This window comes from Apiospora hydei, assembly GCF_038363865.1.
Source record: "Apiospora hydei strain CBS 114990 chromosome Unknown utg000010l_segment0_segment0, whole genome shotgun sequence".
In the NCBI taxonomy this organism is placed as follows: Eukaryota; Fungi; Ascomycota; class Sordariomycetes; order Amphisphaeriales; family Apiosporaceae; genus Apiospora; species Apiospora hydei.
In genome coordinates this window covers 1,187,457-1,207,159 of record NW_027117369.1, presented here as the reverse complement: position 1 = coordinate 1,207,159, position 19,703 = coordinate 1,187,457, and the positions used below count along the sequence as shown (strand labels likewise).

The following is a 19,703-nucleotide window of genomic DNA, read 5'->3' as shown; positions in this document are numbered from 1 at the left end:
CCTCCACCCCCTCATGGATTCACCGCGATGACTCCACATCAAGTAGGGAGGTATGCGTGAGCTGATGGTCACCTGCACTATGTGAGTATTTGACTCGCGTGGAGCAGAACGGGTGATTCCCGAGGGGAAAAAAATAAGAAAACATACATCATATGTGGGCGGCGCCGAGGGTTTCTGAGACAGCATATAGCCCCGGGAACCCCGACCTTTTTGGCAGAGGCGGGTTCATGGAGGCGTCCATCGGGTGCGCCGGAAGCTTCACCCTTTCCCATGAGCTCGGCTGTTGCCGTTCCAGGGGTGCCTCTAGCCGCGAGGATCAGGCTGCGTTCCTTCGCGACGGCGCGACGGAACTCATCGGCTATGCCTTTGTACTCCCGCGGGTAAGCTGGCGAGAAAAGACTGGCTAGGTACGACTTCTTCCGCTGAGGGTTGACGCCAAGATCTCTGAGCAATGTATCAATGTACTGCCAAAGATAGAGTATACTGTTAGGAGCGGCGCCACAAGTTGTTCTCTGCATAGCTTACCGGCAGAAAGTCGTAAATAGCATAAGCATGCTTCTTGCCTTGAGACACGTAACGCTTGCGCGACCACACCGTCCATCCGGCTACTTCTCGCTCCATTTCTTCGAGCGGGGGTGTATCGTGAAGACCCAACAGGAAGGCAACGCCCCAGAGAGCCTGGACCTCGGAGACAATTGGCGTATATATCGTATGGATGAATCCTGGAAAGAACACGGATCGGTCACCCTGTGCAGCTAGTGAGGGGACTACCAGTCTGCGATAGTGTCGGCTGGGGCCATGGAGTAGCTTGCGTCCATCGGCCGTCTCTTCGCGGGTGAAGGTATTAGATAATCCGAAAGGGGAAGTCTTGATAGCTGGCAGTAGTTCGTCCACCACCTTCTCGGCATCCCGTTCCAGCTTGGACCATTTGGTCCCCTCAGCAGGGTTGGCGATGAATCCGCAGTCTTCCTGCATCTGTTCACTAAAGACATGGAAGGACTTATCGAATCCCGTACAGAGCACCATGTAATCGGTTTGATAAGAAGTGCCATTCTTCAAAGTAACCGTGTCACGGTCGTCAAGAGAGTGGATATCTGTGCGGTGCACTCTGCAGTTGCCCTCATGGAAAGTCTTCCAGAAGAGTGGCACACTGGCAGCACCAAGACCAGCATTCGCCCAGAAGATCCTAGTAATGGCGTTAGCTAGGGAACAGGGAACGTTTTGTGCCGAAACCAGACCGAACCTACCCATTTCCGTGTGGCTCTGGCCTCAGCTTCTCGGCATTCTCCGACTGTGAGTATCCGGCGTGCCGTTCAGCTATCCAGTTCACAGCGGCCCAAAAGAGCCAAGCAATACACTGGCCCAGATATGTCCTCTGTATGAAGTCCTGAGCGGCTCCGTCCGTATTCATAATGCTGCATCCCATCAGGGCAACGAACCGTGTGGTAACAACATCCATTGTATTGGCCATGCCAAGCAGGGTGGGTGGCATGATGGCCAGCGGTCCTGATCCGTCCTCGCGAATGATCCAGTCCACCTTCTTCCCGGCCTTAAGCAGTAGAAATACTGTATCGTAAGAGGATTTGGCTCCTCCCACGATAGTTGCCGACTCTATGTTCTCTAGAGCTTTCAAATGCGTCCCAATCTCGGTCGAGTGAATAATGGGAGAGCGGAAGCCCTTGTTCGGCCAACCGGGGATGACGGGATGCGAAGTAGCGCCTGAGGCGTAGATAAGCTTCGTACATTCAATCGGCGCTTTCCCGCCAAGATCGAGGCGCCAACCACCCCAGACAGTCCGGGAGACGTGGGTGACGATAGTTTGCAAGCGCGACCGTCGTACAAGATCGAAGTCCCAAGCGAAATCGTTCAGGTACTGGTGAATGGTCTGTCCCGAGATGTAGCCGTCCTCGGTTATCCCCTCGTTACGCATGGGATAGAACGAGTATTCGAAAAGGCCATGCTTTATCTGCGCGTAAAGGCTCGGGTAGATCTTCTCGGCACTCCAAACACCGCCAAAAGTGGCGTTATCATCGATGATGACCAGACTAGCAGATGGCTTGAAGTCGAGATATGTCTTGGCGGAAATCAAGCCGTTCCATCCTGGTTGTCCGTGTTATTATAACCGATCAAATCCCTGGGTTGGTTAAAAGAGAACAGCTGGCTTACCGGCTCCCACGACCACGACATCTACTCGCTCTACATCTGAGTCTGATGTATATTCCATTGTTCGATACGGAAATATATTATTGGGGATGAGTGTGCGGTAGTACGACTTGGTGAGCTCCGATGCGTAGAGATGGTGACCACGGACACATACTATTTCTACACCTAGAGCCTTACGAATACCAAGATACTGCGAGCTTGTATATATGTCTGTTCTGTGATGGCGACTGCGAAAGGAGCCAGTGCCGACGAGCACCGGCCAGCCGTCGGACCAAGTGCCCCCGGTTCGGTATTTACGGATTCGGCCTCCGTCGTGCTACCCGCACTTTGGTACAAGGGCTGTGTAATACCGCATCTCAGCCCTTGGAACATAGAATGCACAGCGCGCGTGGCGGCGTTTACTTGCCGAAGTCACCAGACGTGATAGGAAATAAGCCGAGCAGTATCGATGCATATCGCTCGGCAAATGCGGTCTCCGAGCCCGACCAGAGAGGTTTTCCCCCAGCAATGCAGTTGTAAAAATAAACTTTATCTTTCTCATGGTAACTAAAAGCTCCAACCCGTGGACAGTTTCAACCTATGATTTGCCCATGAACTTGAAGCCTTCTACCAATTGAACCCAAAATGACGATTACAACCCGAAAAGCCACCGCAGCTGCGATGGTGCCAGACCACTATTGCATTTTTTGTATACTCACTGGCTTCGGATTTTGTACACAATGGATTGTAATGGTCCTCAACGGTTCTTTCGTTGCCATGGTGATGACGACTTGGAAAGGCGTTTTCCCAACTGGCACACCAGTCAAGACGACGTGGATCGGGATTTGGCCCATCGACTTCGTCTTAGGCCTTTTGGTCGTCTTCTTCGGCGCCGTCAACAATATAGCAGATTTGGCCGACCTTGGACCATTTCTTATGCTGGTTGACCTTGTATTTACACTCGTCGTCTTCAACATAATGACCCTTGTTGAGGACCGCCGCAACAGAAAGTCAGGGCCGTTACGCTAGTAAGAACAACACCGGTTTCCCCGGGCCATCCCCATCGTACACAACGGACATTTAACTGATACCACAAAAGCCCTGCAGTTTGGCAATTCCTTTGGAACTGGTGCGGCGCGGCCTCGGTTCTTCCTGTCTACTCGCACCTGTATCTTACCAAACGACCCGCCAGTGCTTCATATGTACCAGCAGAACAGCAACAGGCCTTGGTATTCACTTCTATCTGGAGCATATTGATATCTCTTCCAATTATTCTGCCATCTGTTCTCGGTGCTTCCCCAGTCCAGGTCCAGTTCGGGGTGGTTGTTTGGTTTTTCGCGCCCCTTACTCTGGGCCCCTTTCAGGACTTGTGCAGCTTCCTCGGTTCCAGCACTGGATATGTCGGTGTTGGTCATCCTATCAAAGCCGCCTACAGCATAGTTGGTGGATTCAGTGCCATGGTCCATATCAGTGTAGCTCTGGCACCCTATCTTTGCGGTCCAGAAGTGACATGGAGCAGGATTTACTGGCCGAATCACAGAGCCCCTCAGCCCGACCACCGGAGTTTTATGACAGAAGGTGCCATGCTTTTCATGCAATATGACCACATAGTCATTTACCTCTGCGTTCTGGCCCTAGGGGTGTATATACTCAGGTTCAACCATGCCACAGTCAGCAAACCGCGCAGCCGGAAAACGATGGTCGGCTATCCCATGCTGACTCTTGTGGCAATTACTGCAATCGCCGGGCCTGGATCAGCTTTAGCTTGGCTACTTTCCCGGGAGCGGGAGACGGTGAAGGATGCGAAAGTGGCTGTCAAGAACTGTACATAAAGTAACGATATATCGTCCGTTCCACGATGGGTCGGAGGGGAATGTCACGGTACGAACAGCGTTGGCATACGGAAACTAGAGACTGCTAGCAGGAGTGGGAAATTGAGTTCAAAGAGGTTTCATACATGCTTTGATCATAAAGCTTCTAAAGCGCCATTACCCCGTGTTCAGCTACTTAGTAGTGTGTAGGTTCGTTCTTAAAACCGATTATCGGAGGACGCAAAAGAGACTTGTCGGGGGCATGGGAACTCTGGAGCAAGTCCAATCCATCATGAATCATGCATCTAAGATGAAAGGTTGTGGCCATCGGTTGTAATTTGATTGAAAAAGTGGCATACATACTGCAAGTCTACAGATGATGCTACCATTGCAAGTCTACTCCAGCGTCTATCCAGCTGCCTCTCCATCAGATAGAAGCGTCGTGGACTTGAACCCTGTAAAACTACCTACACAGTAGTTTCCGAGGTGTCAGCTTTTGAACCCAAGCCTCGAAAGAGACCGTGAGTACCACACCAGTATACCGCCAAACCCCCTCCAGCCTTGGGATTCGGTGCTCGGTCCTGTATCTCCGCCGGTACTCTCTTTCCTTGTGGAAGGGAACAGTGTGCTTTTCCCATGGTGCTGGGGTGTTTGGTCGCAACACTCGGTGCTGTCAGCTCCGTCGGCTTCGGATGCTGACATTGGCCACTATACCAGTTGGGGTAATGGTGACCCCGGTAGTACCAACTCCCTTTGCCATCTCCAACCCTCAACAGCCCAAGGCTGTGTTTCTGAAAGTGCGAAATGCATCATGCGCGCACGGAACTGCGACCACTTCTCCCTCATGCCATCTCGGAGGTCCATCGGTACCTACTTTACCTATCGTTGCCAATATGCTGCGGATGATAGCCGCCATCCGCAGAGATGGCTCACCGATCTATAAGGACGGTTGGGTACCAGCTACGGAGGCGACCTTTTCAAATAAGGAATCCAAGCACTTCCGAAACCAGTACCTGCCCCATCGTATCAATACATCACTTCATAGACACTCGTCAAAGACCAGGCGTCCCCAACCATGGCCAACGTCAGAAGCAGTAGCTCCTCTTCGCAATCTTCGTACGAAGAAATTCCCTCTCCTGACACTCTTCCGTCTGACTCTGTCTCCTCGGTCGGATCTGACGATGACTATCCTGCTCTGTCGTTCCCTGGGTATGCAGAGAAGCCCCTTGACGAACAGTTGGAGCCTATCGCTGTCGTTGGAATGGGTAAGCTTTGACCTATGGAGAAGTATGACCATGAGGCACTCGGTTAACAAGAGCCATCCAGGTTGTCGGCTGCCTGGCGACGTCAAGTCCACCGCCGATTTCTGGGATCTGATGATGAGTAAGGGCACTGGCCAAACACCCAAGGTCCCCTCATCTCGATTCAATATCGACGCCCACTTCCACAAGAACAATGATCGCCCCGGCAGCTTTGGCGTCATGGGAGGATACTTCCTTAACGAGGACCTTGCCGATTTTGACCCGGGTCTCTTCGGGATGACACCTGTCGAGGCCATGTGGATGGACCCCCAACAGCGGAAACTGCTCGAGGTGGTATACGAAGCCCTCGAGTCGGGCGGCATCCCGCTGAGCAAGATCAACGGGACCCGCACTGCCGTATTCGCTGCGAGCTTCACGGCCGATTGGCAGCAGATGGCCTTCAAGGAGCATTCGTTTCGACACAGCCTGGCTGCTACCGGTGTCGATCCCGGCATTATCAGCAACCGCATCAGCCATGTGTTTAACCTCAAAGGCCCTAGTATCATGTGCAATACGGCGTGCTCGTCGTCGATCTATGCATTGCATAACGCTTGCAATGCGCTGCGGAACGGCGAGGCCGAGGGGGCCATTGTCGGTGGCGTCAATCTCATCATCACCGTGGACCAGCATATGAATACTGCCAAGCTCGGGGTCTTATCTGACACCTCGACGTGTCACACGTTCGACGCGAGTGCGGATGGATACGGCCGTGCGGACGCCGTTGGCGCTGTTTACCTGAAGCGCATGTCGGATGCCGTGCGTGACGGTGATCCGATCCGCGGTGTGATCCGCACCAGCGCTACCAATTCGAACGGCAAGGTCCATGCAGCGGGTATAACTCACCCTAATCGCGATGGCCAGACCCAAGTCATCTCTGCCGCTTACAAGCGTGGCGGTGATCTCGACCCGCGCCTCACAGGTTACTTTGAGTGCCATGGAACCGGTACCCCCGTCGGTGACCCGCTCGAAGTGCATGCGGTTTCGATGGCTATGAATAAGCACCGCCAGAAGGAAGAGGACGCGCTGTGGATTGGCGCAGTCAAGACCAACATTGGACACTCTGAAGCTGCCAGTGGCATCTCGGCGCTGATCAAGGCCATCATGATTGTCGAGCGCGGTATCGTTCCACCAACACGCGGGGTCGTGAACCCTAGCCCGGCAATCAAATGGGACGACTGGCAGGTCAGAGTGCCTGACGAGGCAGTCCCGTTTCCTCGACTTCCAGTGCGCCGCGTGTCCATCAACAGCTTCGGATACGGTGGCACCAACGCCCACGTTGTCGTCGAGGGGACAGAATCCATGACCAAGCACGCGCCCTCATATATATAGAAACAGTTGGGCCTCGCAGCGCAGATTCGCCGGTCGTCGTAGGGCTCTGGAACGCCAGCGTCCCTTCTTGTTGGTCTTCTCGGCTCATGACAAGCCCACGCTCCGCCGCAACATTTGCGCGCATGGCGTGATTGCCCACAAATACAACTTGGCCGATCTGTCTTATACGCTTGGTACGCGACGTACCGTTCTGCAGAACAAGGGATTCGCCGTAGCGAACTACGATACGCTGGCCAAAACATTTGACGAGGTCAACGAGAACTTCAGTTTTGCTGATAAGAAGCAGATACGCTCCATTGGGTTCGTGTTCACTGGCCAGGGAGCCCAGTGGGCTCGCATGGGTGCAGATCTGTTGGCCCTTTCCTCCACATTCCTTCACTCAATTCGATCGCTCGATCTTGTTCTCGAGGAGCTGCACGATGGGCCTGACTGGTCTATTGAGGATGTGCTGCTCGAACATGTCGAAACATCGCCGATCGACCAGGCGGAATTCTCGCAGCCGCTGTGTACTGCCGTTCAGATCGCAGTCGTGCAGCTGCTACAATCTTGGGGGATCAAACCTACTGTCACTGTCGGTCACTCATCGGGGGAAATGGCTGCAGCCTACGCTGCGGGCCTATTGTCCGCCCAAGATGCCATCATCGCTGCCTACTACCGTGGCCTTGTTGCTAAAGACGTCAGCACGGATGGCGCCATGATAGCGGTCGGCCTTGGTGGTGCGGCGGTCGAGCCATACCTCGCAGATGGAGAGGGCAAGGTTGTGATCGCGTGTTATAACTCCCCGGCGCTTGTCACCCTTTCCGGAGATGCTGACTCGCTTGCAAGAGTGAAGGCAAAACTTGATGCCGACGGCGTATTTACACGCTCGGTCAAGACAAATGGGAAGGCCTACCACTCGCACCACATGGCTTCTGTATCCGCCAAATACGAAGGCCTTTTCCGCGATGCCAAGGCGGGTTACCAGGCTACTATGCCCTTGGCCACTACCGCCAGGATGGTTTCGTCCGTTACGAATACTCTCCTTCTAATGGGTACCGTTCTCGATGAGACATACTGGAGTGCCAACCTTCGCAGCCCCGTGCTGTTTGATCAGGCTGTCCAACAGATCATGACCACTGATCAGTTCTCAGAAGTCGATCTCTTCATTGAGATAGGGCCTCATTCTGCTCTGGCTGGCCCCATCAAGCAGATCAAAACCCAGTTGAAAGCCGACAAGATTGAGTATCTACCAACTCTGCTCAGGGGCGACGTTTGCGCCTCGCGACTCCTCAAGGTCGCGGGTGAGTTGTTTCTGCGCGGCTTCCCACTTGATATGGACAAGGTTGCTGGCGCCTATGCCAGTGATGTCACGACCACCGGAAAACCTTCCAAGGGCTCTACCATTGTCGACTTGCCGCCGTACCAGTGGAATTATACGCGGCCATTGTGGGCCGAAAAGCCGCAGCAGCCAAGAACAGCGCCTGCCCAAATTCCCTCGGCATGATCTGCTTGGTCAGCTCGTCATCGGCGGCTCGCTGGCAGAGCCCACATGGCGCAACGTCCTGCGTGTCCGCGATCTGCCTTGGCTCAAGGACCACCACCTCGGTGGCGAATCGGTCTTTCCAGCAGCCGGCTACTTCGTCATGGCTATGGAGGCTGTTCGGCAAGTCAATGAGCTCAGCAGTTCACCCGTCCCGATTGAGAGCTACGTCTTACGTGATGTATCTATCAAGACCGCGCTGGTGACGCCTGACGACGATGATGGTATCGAGGCCCTTTTCAACCTGCGGCCATCAGTGCATGGAAGCAGCTGGTGGGACTGGAGCGTCTCTTCCATCGACGGCGAGCGAACTAAAAAGACCATATGTCGGGTAGTATCAGCATCAACACTAGGCCCCGAGGGAAGTCGCCTCGCGAGACTCCCCCAGTTACCCCAGCGAGCCTCTGGCAGGTCGTGGAACCAGGCCTTGCGCGAGGTCGGGTTCGATTATGGTCCTACTTTCCAAGACATGGACGACATCAGGTTCGATGGCAAGCGGTACCAAGCCGCCTCATCAACCAACATCAAGCAGGTAGTGGACGAGAACCTGGGCGAGTCGCGCTATGTGCTGCACCCGGCATCTATCGACTCGACCCTGCAGCTCTGTATTGCTGCCATCTATGCAGGCCGTAGCAACGCAATGACCTTCGGGGTGGTTCCCGTGCAGGTCGATGAGGTGGTCATCTGGCCTCCGACGGAAAAGCAACTGCTGGACCAGAAAGCCAACGCGTATGCCGTCGTACACCGCCGCGGACTGCGTACTTCCGAGAGCAATGTTCAGATGACGGCCAACGACGGTGAATTGATAATGGATATCGTGAACCTTCGGGCCATCGCCTACGAGGCTGCTGTGCCGCAAAGTGCCGAGAGTGCTCTGAAAGATGCCCCCTACGGCGAGATGCGTTGGGGGTTGGACGTCGATGTGCCGGAGAACAGGTCCGGCCTAAACGCTTCGGAACTGGTAAATCTAGCCTTGTTCAAGCATGCAAGCCTCAAGGTTGTCGAGTTGGGTGCGAAAAACGCCACCTCGATTCTGAGAAAGAACCGGCGAGCTTCGTACACTGTGGTGGTAGCCACTGACGAAGACGAGGATGAAGTCAAGAAGGATATTGGCGAATTTCACAACGCGAACGTGGTCAAGCTTGATACAGTAATGGAAGGGTATAAAAAGGAATCGTACGACATACTTATTACCAGTGGCGTAGAAGAGCCGTCAGGCGAGATCAAGGGCTTGCTGAAGCCCAATGCTACTTCAATCGGCAGTGGCGTTTGGGTCGCCAAGGCAGGATACGATGTGGCACCATCGTCCGAGAAGCATCTAGTTCAGCTCGTCTATCGGAACTGTCAGGCCCCGATCATCCCCAAACTCAGAACTGCGTTGGAGGCTATGGCATGGGATGTTAAGATTTCGAGCCTGGACGCTTTTTTCCACGCTGACGTGGCCAAACATGTCATCATGGTCGCTGACTTCGAAGGTCCTTTACTTTATTCCCTTCAAGAAAGCGAGTTTTCCGCAGTGCAGAACATCATTGCCAAGACGGAATCCCTTCTCTGGGTCAGTACCGGCGCGATTTTGGATGGGAAGAAGCCGGAATATTCTATGGTGTCTGGTCTCGCCCGAGTTGTCACGTCGGAACAGGCTGTCATCGATTTCCGTACCCTCGATGTAGACATCGAGACCGTCGATGAAGCACTAATTGTCAGCTCGGTCGCCAATATTTCCAAGCTGCAAGTTGTTAAGGCCGATCACTTCCCGGCCGAGCGCGAGTTCTGCGTGTCAAACGGCAAGACTTACATCAGCCGATTCCTCCGCAACGACGTCCTCAACCGCCTTTACGCACCAGATACAGAGCATGATTCCGAGGCCTTCGTTCGCAGCGACCGTATTGTCGGTAAAGTTACCAAGGGTGAAGTTGTGTTCCAGAGGGAGCAATATGTTGAAACCACCGTCGCACCAGGCTACGTCGAGGTAGAGCTGGCAAGCACAGGCCTGACCAAGGAGGGTGTTCTAGCAATCACTGGCTCCGACTACGCGACGACCTTTAGCCATGAGATTGGCGGTGTTGTCAAGCGAGTCGGGACAGGGGTCTCGAGCCTCCAAGTCGGCGACCGTGTCGTGGGAATCAGCGCTGGCTGTTTTGACAGCTTCCAGCAGATCCCGGCCACTTTGGTGCACAAGCTTGAGGGCCAAGACAACATGAAAATGACCGTTAGCACATTGATTTCTTATTGTGCTGCTCTGTACGGTCTTGAAACGCTTGCGTCGGTCAAGGAGGGGGAGAACGTGCTTATACTGAACAAGACCGGATTCGCAGGTGCTGCGGCCATCAAGATTGCCCAGCACCGTGGCGCTGTACCTTATGCGATAGCCCGTACCGAGGACGAAGCCACTTTCCTGCAAAGCCAGCTTGGACTCCCGATCAGCCAGGTTATCCTGCCGTCACAAGGGCCTGTGTCGGAGCACCTGGAACGACTCACCAGTGGCCACGGAGCGGATGTGGTTTTCAGTGCCAGCAGCGTCGATACTGAAGATGCTCACGAAGCATGGCGCTGCATTGCCCGGTTCGGCCGTTTCCTCGAAAGTGGCCGTAAACACAACCTCAGGTGTAGTGTCATCGATGGCATACCCACGCAGCGCGGTGCTAGCTATCTGCCTTTCGACATTCTTGACGTCTACGAGCACCGGCCTGAGATCGTCTCCAAGATTCTGCCCGCCATCGTCGACTACGCCCGACAAGGGTTAAGCTCCTGTCCCGGCAAGTTTCAGTCCGTTCAGCTCGGAAACATCAATAGAGCCGTGTCTGCCTTCTCGGACTCCTTTGGTGCCCCCAAAGCTGTGTTAGAGTATAGTGTGTCAGATGTTCCCTTACAGGTACTGCCCATGCGAGAGAAGCTTCGTTTCGCTCCTGATGCCACCTACCTACTTGTCGGCTGCCTTGGAGGACTCGGGCGTAGTTTAGCGGTGTGGATGATGGAGCGCGGAGCTCGTCGTTTCACATTCTTGTCTCGCTCGGGAGTGAACGGCCAGTCCGCGTCCAAGCTGGTGGCTGACCTTAAGGAAGCCGGCGCTTCCGTCCAAACCTGTAGAGGCGATGTCACATCTCGCAATGATGTCGAGCGTACCGTTTCCGGTGTTCCTTCGGAGTACCCGATCAAAGGTGTCATCCATGCAGCCATGGTGCTGAAGGTAGGTTTCCTTTTTTCCCAAGCTTGCCTCCCCTAGACACGTTTTGACATGACAAAACTTGGTCTTGCCGAGAAGCATTGAACTGACGTCTTATCCTCCTCACAGGATGGCCTATTTCATTCCATGTCATTCGAGGCTTGGAAGCAATCGACTCATCCCAAGGTTGTCGGAGCATATAACCTCCACTCAGTCCTTGCGGATACGCCACTCGATTTCTTTCTCATGACCAGTTCCGTGTCGGGTATTCTGGGCACTCCGGGCCAAAGCAATTATGCAGCTGCCAATGCATACCTGGACTCCCTCGCAAGACACCTAAAATCCCACTCCATCGCCGCCACATCTTTGGTGCTGCCTATGGTGCTTGGAGTGGGTGTCGTAGCAGAGAATACCGAGCTCGAAGATGCTTTGAAGCGCAAGGGTAGTGAGTATAACCCGTGCTTCCCGTATCATCCTACTTTTCTATCCATTCCTTCGACACATCTTCGTATCTTGCAATAAGCCCTAACCGCCGCGCTGCAGTGTATGGAATAGACGAGGAGCATCTGCTCCAATCTTTCGAGGCTGGCATTCTCTCAACCAGACTCGAAACAGCCCCCGATCATGTCGTCGTTGGCCTGGACCCCGCACAGCTAAAAAAGCGGTCAACGCAGCAGACGCGACTGACAGCTTCTGGCTTGATGATGCTCGTTTCGACCACGTCGTCCACGACATCAACACTTCGGCTGATGGAGCTGGAGCCGGGGAGGCTGGTGGGCAAAGCATCCTGGTTGCCGTCAAAAGTGCAGCCTCCAGGGCCGAGGCTATCTCGGTGATCAACAGGCACTTCATGGAGAAGCTGGCGCGGATGCTCATGCTAAATTTGGACGATATCGACCCCGAGGTTGGCTCTATTGCGTCGTATGGTATCGACTCTATGATCGGTGCCGAACTTCGGAATTGGATCTTCAAAGAATACCGCATGGACGTACCTTTCCAGCAGCTGCTTGGTCCGGCGCTGACAATTTGCAAGTTTGCCGCGCAGGTGTGCGCCTTTCACACCCTTGCTGAGTGTGTCTAGTGAGACTGATATAAGGGGGGCAATTGAGATGCAGTAAGAAAGCGCTCAGCAGGTTAAGTACGCAACAGGTGCCACCTTTTGAAGGACCTAATCTAAAATGCGTAAATGTACTAATGTATATAGTTTTACTAGATGTGGACTTACAATGTAATTCAGGATATAGGATATGTCATTTATTTTGACCTAGAATAGGTCCTGCAGGTGCTCTTTGGAATCTTGAAGTTGTCGTCGTTTCCTTACGACATAGGCAGAGCTCGGTCCGTTCAGCCCATGTCTTGCCAGCTGCCAGCCATTTTAGCGCAGGCAGCACAGGGGACAGGGGATCCTCAGCTTAGCACAACAGGCAGCCTAGCACTGCTCTGCTGCTAAGGACACCTCACACCTCGAGCTCCTGCGATAAGATTACCACCTCCGAGATCTGGGCAATCGCCGGATAGCTCCAGTATTGAATTGCATTAACCACCACCACTCTCCCCAAGACAACCCCAGCACGACCGACCACACATTCCTCCCTCTGCTCGGGAGACGAGCAGTTGAATAAATCCCAAACCAAAAATGCTGTCCGGCCTCCAGAACCCGCGGCAATTGGCCGCCCAAGTGCTGAACTTTGGTCTCATTCTCTCCACAGCCTTCATGGTAAGCAAGCTGTCCCTCCAAATTGCATGCGCCCACAACGTCGCATCCCAGTCTACGCTCTGCAAGACAATTCAAAGAACGGTCCAGTTAACAAGTTGCGCCCCCATATAACAGATGTGGAAAGGCCTCTCCGTAATCTCCGACTCCCCCTCGCCCATCGTCGTCGTCCTGTCCGGCTCCATGGAACCCGCCTTCCAGCGCGGCGACCTGCTCTTCCTCTGGAACCGGAACCTCGTGGCCGAGACGGACGTGGGCGAGATCGTCGTGTACAACGTCAAGGACAAGGACATCCCCATCGTGCACCGCGTCGTGCGCAAGTTCGGCACCGGCGAGCACGCCAAGCTCCTCACCAAGGGCGACAACAACGCCGCCGACGACACCGAGCTCTACGCCCGCGGCCAGGACTACCTCGAGCGCAAGGACATCATCGGCAGCGTCTTTGGCTACATCCCCTTCGTCGGCTACGTCACCATCATGCTCAGCGAGCACCCCTGGCTCAAGACGGTCATGCTGGGCATCATGGGCCTGCTCGTCGTGCTGCAGAGGGAATGAGAGAGAGGGACGGGCATAGATGGGCGGCAGAGAGAGGCGGCAGAGAGAGCCTGGACTCGGAAAACTGCAATCTGTAAAAACAAGCAAAAGTCACAATTTACTCAAGATACCCAACCTTTGTTCGTATGGCAGTTTGACTGTGATATATAGCCCTTCAAAATCACGCATTCACGACGATACATATGCACAAAAGGTCGCATTGACAAAAGCAATGGCAGGAAGGGATCGGATTATATTCAATTTACAAGTTCCTGCAGTAGTGTGCCTACATGGGTATGCGCCAGGGGTATTATGGTGTTTGTAAGTATACAAGTGAACTGCTCAAGCAGCAGCGTCGTCAGCAAGCACACGAGTCCAGTCGAACTTGCGCCATCGCTTCTTGAACATGTCGGCCCTGGGATCCCCTTTATACCAGCGGCCCTGCTTCTTGATAACATCGGGCCCCACATCCAGCATGCCGCCAATGATCTCGCGAGCAAACAAATCGCCGCGGGGCCAGCGATTGGCGTCTTCGACGACGTGGCCCAGGCCGCCGTCGAGCGTGAACCAGACGTGGAAATAGGGGGCCTCCTTGGCGATGGACCGGCGGAACGCCAGCTTGCCGAGCCCGTCGCGGGAAGCCTTGCCCGTGTCGATGATCTTCTTGTGCTGCGACCACTCCTCGTCGGCCGTGAGCATGGCCTCCTTGAAGAAGGCGGGGGCCGTGTCGCCCTGCTCGTACGGGATGGGCACGGCCTGCATGGCCGCGTGCATGTGCTTGTGCGGCGTCGCCGCGTTCTCGTAGAAGACCACCTCGCGCCCCTGCTCGTGGTACATGCGCGTTAGGCACTTCATGAAGTTGCGGATCTCCTCCCACTCGTCGTCGTCGCACTCCAGGAGGTTTGTGCGGTGCTGGATGGGCACGATGACGGCGCCGCCCTCGGCCAGCTCCGGCTCCGTCGGTAGGGTGAGGTAGACGCGCGTGGCTAGAGACACTATCGGGGCGACCGGCAGCTGGTCGCGGTCTTCGTGGTGGCAGAGCTGGCAGCGGTCGAGGATCTTGTTGATCTTTTGGAAATCACCGATGGCCGAGTTTTTGAGGTTGATCTCGGACTTCTGAACTCGCTTGGCGAGCTTCTCCGCATTTTCGTCCATGTAGTCCAGGTCATTGTCGAATTTGCCGTCCTTGGCAATGCGTTCGGCCAGTCGGAGACCCTCGCCGCCAGTCTGGCCACGGGTTCGTCGCTCCTCCCGCACCATGTCATCGATAGTCATCTCGGTGTTTTCCTCCACTAAGCCACGCTCTCTTCCGCGCTTTGTATCGATCGCCTTCGCTTCGGCGCGTGTCCCAGCCAGCATGCGGTTATCCATTGCGTTGAGAACCACCGGCGCCGGTCCTTGTTTGACATAAGCAGCAGCCGCCTGATTGTACTCAGCCTCGAGTTTGGCGGCGTCAGGGGCCTTTCGTAGCTTTGCCTTCATCATTTGCGCTCGCATCTTGTTCAACATCGTCTGGTCGATCCTGGTAGCTGGTGCCTGCTCGTCGTCGCTCTCATTCGCCATGGCAACAGCATGAGCAATGTTGTCGGCACTTTCTTGAGGATTAGTCGGTTGTTGGGCTGCCCGATGGACGCCCGCTTCGAGCTTCCTTTCCTGGAACAGCTCGCCGCTCGGCTTCTCCTTGCCTACGTAGCCCTTGCCATAGGTCCTCCGCCTATCCAGCTCTGTTCTCTCCTCGCGAGCATCGTCGAATTCGCGGAGACCTCCAAACCTCTCAATGGCCACCTCATCTACGGGGCGACCGGTCTGTTCTGCCAAGGCGTAGACGGCCTTGAGCTTCGTCATTCTCCATTGCGACCCATCGTCGCCAAATATGTATTCGACATCATGCTGTGCTGGTAGCTCCATCTCACTCCATGACTTTCCCTCGTTGAGTTGATTCAGTTCCGCCGCGTTGACTTCCCGAGCATGAACAGCTCGTTTCGGCTCTTGTTTGGGCGGCGGCGTCTTCTCGCGTTTGGCGCCTTTCTGCGTGTAATCGACACCCAGCGCCGAGGGCGCCGACATCCAATCATCTCGGACGAGTTTCTTGGTCGTAGTAGGGGTCTCTTCGTCTGGCAATGGAAGATCGCCCTTGGGGTCTGAAGTCTTCAGATGCGTCTCGGTCTCAAGCTCGCCGGCGTCGCTGCGATGCCGATGGGAGCGGCCATGGCGGTGTTCGCGATGCTCGCGATGTTCGCGGTGCTCGCGATGTTCGCGGTGCTCGCGATGTTCGCGGTGCTCGCGATGTTCGCGGTGCTCGTGGTGGTCGCGATGCTCGCGCCTCCTGTGTTCTTTTCGCTCGTCCTTGTTGTCGTCTGGGGAGCGTCGCGATCGTTTGTGCCTGTGGCCTTCTTCTCCGTCGTCTTCGCGTTCGCGACGATGGTGGTGGCGGTGCTTGTGATGCTTGCGGTCCCGCTCCTGTTCCCGTTCAGCTTTCTCGGCTGCTAATTGCTTCTCGAAATCATCGAGACCGTCCATCATCGAAGAAGTCGCTGGTCTGGATTGAATCACAAAAGATGATGAAGAGTTCGGTGCAATCCAATGTGCTGACCTTGAGATCAAATAAGTAAGGCACTATGCTATGACGCCGGTACAAGGTAATCGGGTGGTTTTCTCTAGGCTATGTACCTAGTTATTGCAACTAACGGTTGAGAAGTGTTGTAGCGGGGCCCAGAGATCTATCTGAGCAAGTATGCAAGTAGCTTATCCGCGAGCAGATTCAATTCAATTACACTGTGCAAGATGGCAAAGGCAGCACTTAATTGACATGAAGCTTGGAGGGCGCAAGTATGATTAATGCGGCCGAGCCACATGAGAACAATCCAGCGATTTCCTGACCTGATCGCCTGGACAATTGTCGCCGCAGAGGTTGGGTTGATTAAAAAAAAAGTATCCGCGAGAGAATAAAAAGACAAGTCACAAAATTTCTTGTCCACGGGCGTACTCGAACTGGCAGCCACTGGAATTGCAGCGAGCAGGGTTCTGCAGGGCAAAACGCCCGCCCAGAACCAAACCAAAGCAAAGCGAACTTTCAATTCATTCCCACCATCCTCCCCACTCAACCAACCGACCGATCTTTTTGGCACTCCCAGAAAACTTGCAACTGCCCCTCCATTTTCATTCTTCACCAGCATCTCTCGCCAAACTCCACCAGAGACGAAAGGAGTTCCATCAACCCATCGCGAACCACTTACACGCGTGCCGGGAGAAATAAACTGACATCGTTCTACATGTCCAACCGCCACGCTCTACCCTTCGTCTTTTCGTTTCTGGCGGCCTTTGAGGCTCGCTCTCAAACGAACAATTCATAAAACATTGACTACACTGACTCACCCGTATCGCCAAGAATCAGCCTCCGTTCAGCAAGGCAGGAGGCTCAGAGTTCACAAATCACCTGTCAAGCAAGAACAGGAGAGCTGAACTCCCAAAAGCCCTCCTACTATTTATGCTCGGCTTCATATGCGTAGATACTGCATTTGCATTTCTGCTTGCGTGCAATCAACAGCACCTATTCTAACCTTTCACTTCCATACACGCCCCATCCCTGGTCGCCATGTCGTCCTTCTTCATGGCCAACAAGACTGGCCCGAGAAAGCCCTCATCTATAAAGCCACGGGGCTCTCAGCACTTTGACCGCTTGCGCGAAAACATTGGCCGGCTCGGGAGCCATACCGGCCTCACACCCTCAAGTCTAACCCCTGTGCCGGAAGCTTCAGTCAGCAACGTGGTCACACCATCCCAGCGAATTTGTCCTAACAAGCAATGTCCTGACCCTTCAGCCCCTGTCCAAGATGGATACTGTTCAGCCTGTGGTCGTGAAATCGACACGTCCAACATTGTCTCCGAAGTTCAGTTTGGAGAGACTTCGAGCGGTGCTGCCATGGTCCAAGGTAGCTTCATCGGAGCAGACCAGGGCGCCTCCCGACCTATGGGCCCAGGTATGCGCCGTATCGGAGGCAACCTGACCGACAACAGAGAGAAGGTGGTGCGAGAAGCCAAGACCATGATGACCCAGTATTCCCATCAGCTCCGGATTAGCGAGAGCATCATGAACGAAGGCCTGCAGGTCTTCAAGCTATGTGTCACCATGAATTGGATTCAGGGTCGTGGCATGGTCAAGGTTGTCCCCGTTTGCCTCTATGCAGCCTGCCGAAAGCAGGAACGCTGTCGCGTCATGCTTATAGACTTTGCCGAGCTGGTCAAGATCAATGTGTATGAGCTTGGCCATGTCTTCAAAGACCTCAACAACATCTACGACTTTAGCCACAACAAAGTCAACTCGGTTGTGCCCGAGGATCTCATCTACAGATTCTGTGACCGCCTCGACTTTGGGGACCTTACCAAGGACGTAGCCGAAACCGCAACGAAGCTCTGTCAACGCATGGGGCTCGACTGGATGGTCATGGGTCGTCGTCCTTCTGGCATTTGCGGCGCATGTATTGCTATGGCCTCGCAAATTTGGGGCTTCCGTCGAACCGTTAGAGAGATTGTCTATATCGTCAAGGTGACAATGCACACTATCGAGCAGCGTCTAGACGAATTCAGGGTTCTTGATACTTCGGACATGACGATTGAAGATTTCTTGAAGCAGGAACTTCTCGAATCTCGCCACGATCCACCGTCTTTCTACAAGGCCCAAGACGATTGGAAGGAGAAGTTGGAGAAAGAGCGGGTCGAGTCCGGTCGCAAGAGGAAACGTGTTGTAGATTTCGATGAAGACGAAGTCCATAATCAGTCGGCAGACGCTTCTATGAGTCTTGTGGACCCGGCCTTGACCCAAAGTACTACTACGCCAGCTCCGCGAGCGACTCCCACCCCAAGCCAGCTGATGCCCCCGCCACCGCCTCCCGATTTCTCCAGGGTAAAGTCCCTGTCTCGGATTATCTTCCCAAGTCGATCGATCCGAAGACGGGTGCGACCATGATTGATGCCTTCGACCCCGGTAAAGTGCCTGCGCCTGCTCCCAAGGTCGCTGTCGCTCCTGAAAAGGAGGTCGCAGAGGGGCTTGACGCCGATGATCCCACCGGTGATGAAGCCGTCGATCATCTTGCCGAGACTTACGATGATGCACAGCAGCAAGAAGAGGGCGAGGAAGAGACGGAAGAAGAACCGCCCGCGAAGCGCAAGAAAGGCCGGGGTCGATACGACCGCAATCCCGAACCGCTTCTTAACTTTGACGAAGAATGGGAGCATGACGAGGACCTCATGGAAAGGCAAATCGCCGAAGTGATTGCAGATCCTCACAGTGATGAACATCGCCGTGCACTGGCGAATGCCGCTTTGGTCGCTCGCATCAAAGCAGCTTGGGAGCGCGGACAACAACAAGAACGACAACTGTCTATGAACGAGGAGATTGACCCTAACGAGTTTGCTGATGACCCCGAGGTAGAGAACTGCCTTCTCAACTCCGACGAAATCGCCATGAAGGAGAAGATTTGGATGAATGCCAACAAGGACTGGCTCCGCAAGCAGCAGGAGAAGCAGTACAGAAAGGCAATGGAAGAACTGGGTCCGCAGAAGAAGCGACGTAACCGTGTGAGGAAGCCCAGGATCGGCGAGGACAGCTGACGCCGGCCAGTACACCTGGCGAGGCAGCTATGGCAGCTATGAAGAAGCACACTCTGAGTTCGAGAATCAACCTCGACGCCATCAACAACCTATTCAGTCAGAGAAAGGGGTCGCGCGGTCCTGGTAGTGTCGCCGACAGCTCGCGTGAGAGCCGCGAGGATAGCGAAGTGCCGGAGAGCGAGGCCGGAGATGTGCCAACCGCAGCCAACACCCAGCCGACCGACGCGCCCGAAGAGGAGGAAGCGATGGAGGAAGAGGAGTACGAGGAAGAGCAACCTTATGAGGACGAGGAGGATTATACTCGTTATGATGACGATGAGGAGGAGTACTATTAAGGAGCATATACACACGACCTTCAGAAGAGGTTGACGAGCATACCTTCTCGAGACTTGCATCGGACGGCGTTGATGGCCCAGATATGTCGATAATCTTTGTATAACATGATACCCCTACCTAATGGGCGTGAGCAGTCATGGATGACTTCGACTCACTTGGCGCATTTGGTACAGTAGGAATAATACAGCGAGTGTCTCCAAATTGATTCATCCCATGAAAATGATCTCTAAGGTCTTGTGTTATT

General features: G+C 54.4%; 6 protein-coding genes across 6 annotated transcripts; 4 read left to right on the top strand and 2 right to left on the bottom strand.

Annotated features, from left to right (window-relative positions):
* Positions 1-68: 68 nt before the first annotated feature.
* PG997_014553 (cofactor FMO1 FAD enzyme) lies at positions 69-2,224 on the bottom strand (the record flags this gene model as incomplete). Its single annotated transcript, XM_066818867.1, has 5 exons — positions 69-72; positions 148-464; positions 526-1,186; positions 1,248-2,100; positions 2,167-2,224. The coding sequence occupies 5 exons, from the start codon at positions 2,222-2,224 to the stop codon at positions 69-71; spliced, it is 1,893 nt and encodes a 630-aa protein (XP_066661055.1).
* A 563-nt stretch (positions 2,225-2,787) lies between these two features.
* Positions 2,788-3,974, top strand: PG997_014552 (uncharacterized protein; the record flags this gene model as incomplete). Its single annotated transcript, XM_066818866.1, has 2 exons — positions 2,788-3,170; positions 3,242-3,974. The coding sequence occupies 2 exons, from the start codon at positions 2,788-2,790 to the stop codon at positions 3,972-3,974; spliced, it is 1,116 nt and encodes a 371-aa protein (XP_066661054.1).
* A 1,054-nt stretch (positions 3,975-5,028) lies between these two features.
* PG997_014551 (uncharacterized protein) lies at positions 5,029-12,346 on the top strand (the record flags this gene model as incomplete). Its single annotated transcript, XM_066818865.1, has 6 exons — positions 5,029-5,218; positions 5,280-6,535; positions 6,603-7,981; positions 8,031-11,289; positions 11,395-11,710; positions 11,919-12,346. 6 exons carry the CDS (start codon positions 5,029-5,031, stop codon positions 12,344-12,346), a joined length of 6,828 nt encoding a protein of 2,275 aa, XP_066661053.1.
* Positions 12,347-12,901: 555 nt separating this feature from the next.
* PG997_014550 (signal peptidase-like protein complex catalytic subunit SEC11) lies at positions 12,902-13,534 on the top strand (the record flags this gene model as incomplete). The annotated part of the gene is made up of 2 exons (XM_066818864.1): positions 12,902-12,982; positions 13,097-13,534. The coding sequence occupies 2 exons, from the start codon at positions 12,902-12,904 to the stop codon at positions 13,532-13,534; spliced, it is 519 nt and encodes a 172-aa protein (XP_066661052.1).
* Positions 13,535-13,855: 321 nt separating this feature from the next.
* On the bottom strand, positions 13,856-16,033 carry PG997_014549 (uncharacterized protein; the record flags this gene model as incomplete). Its single annotated transcript, XM_066818863.1, has 1 exon — positions 13,856-16,033. One exon carries the CDS (start codon positions 16,031-16,033, stop codon positions 13,856-13,858), a length of 2,178 nt encoding a protein of 725 aa, XP_066661051.1.
* A 1,075-nt stretch (positions 16,034-17,108) lies between these two features.
* Positions 17,109-19,458, top strand: PG997_014548 (uncharacterized protein; the record flags this gene model as incomplete). Its single annotated transcript, XM_066818862.1, has 3 exons — positions 17,109-18,289; positions 18,352-19,090; positions 19,147-19,458. The coding sequence occupies 3 exons, from the start codon at positions 17,109-17,111 to the stop codon at positions 19,456-19,458; spliced, it is 2,232 nt and encodes a 743-aa protein (XP_066661050.1).
* Between the last annotated feature and the right edge of the window lie 245 nt (positions 19,459-19,703).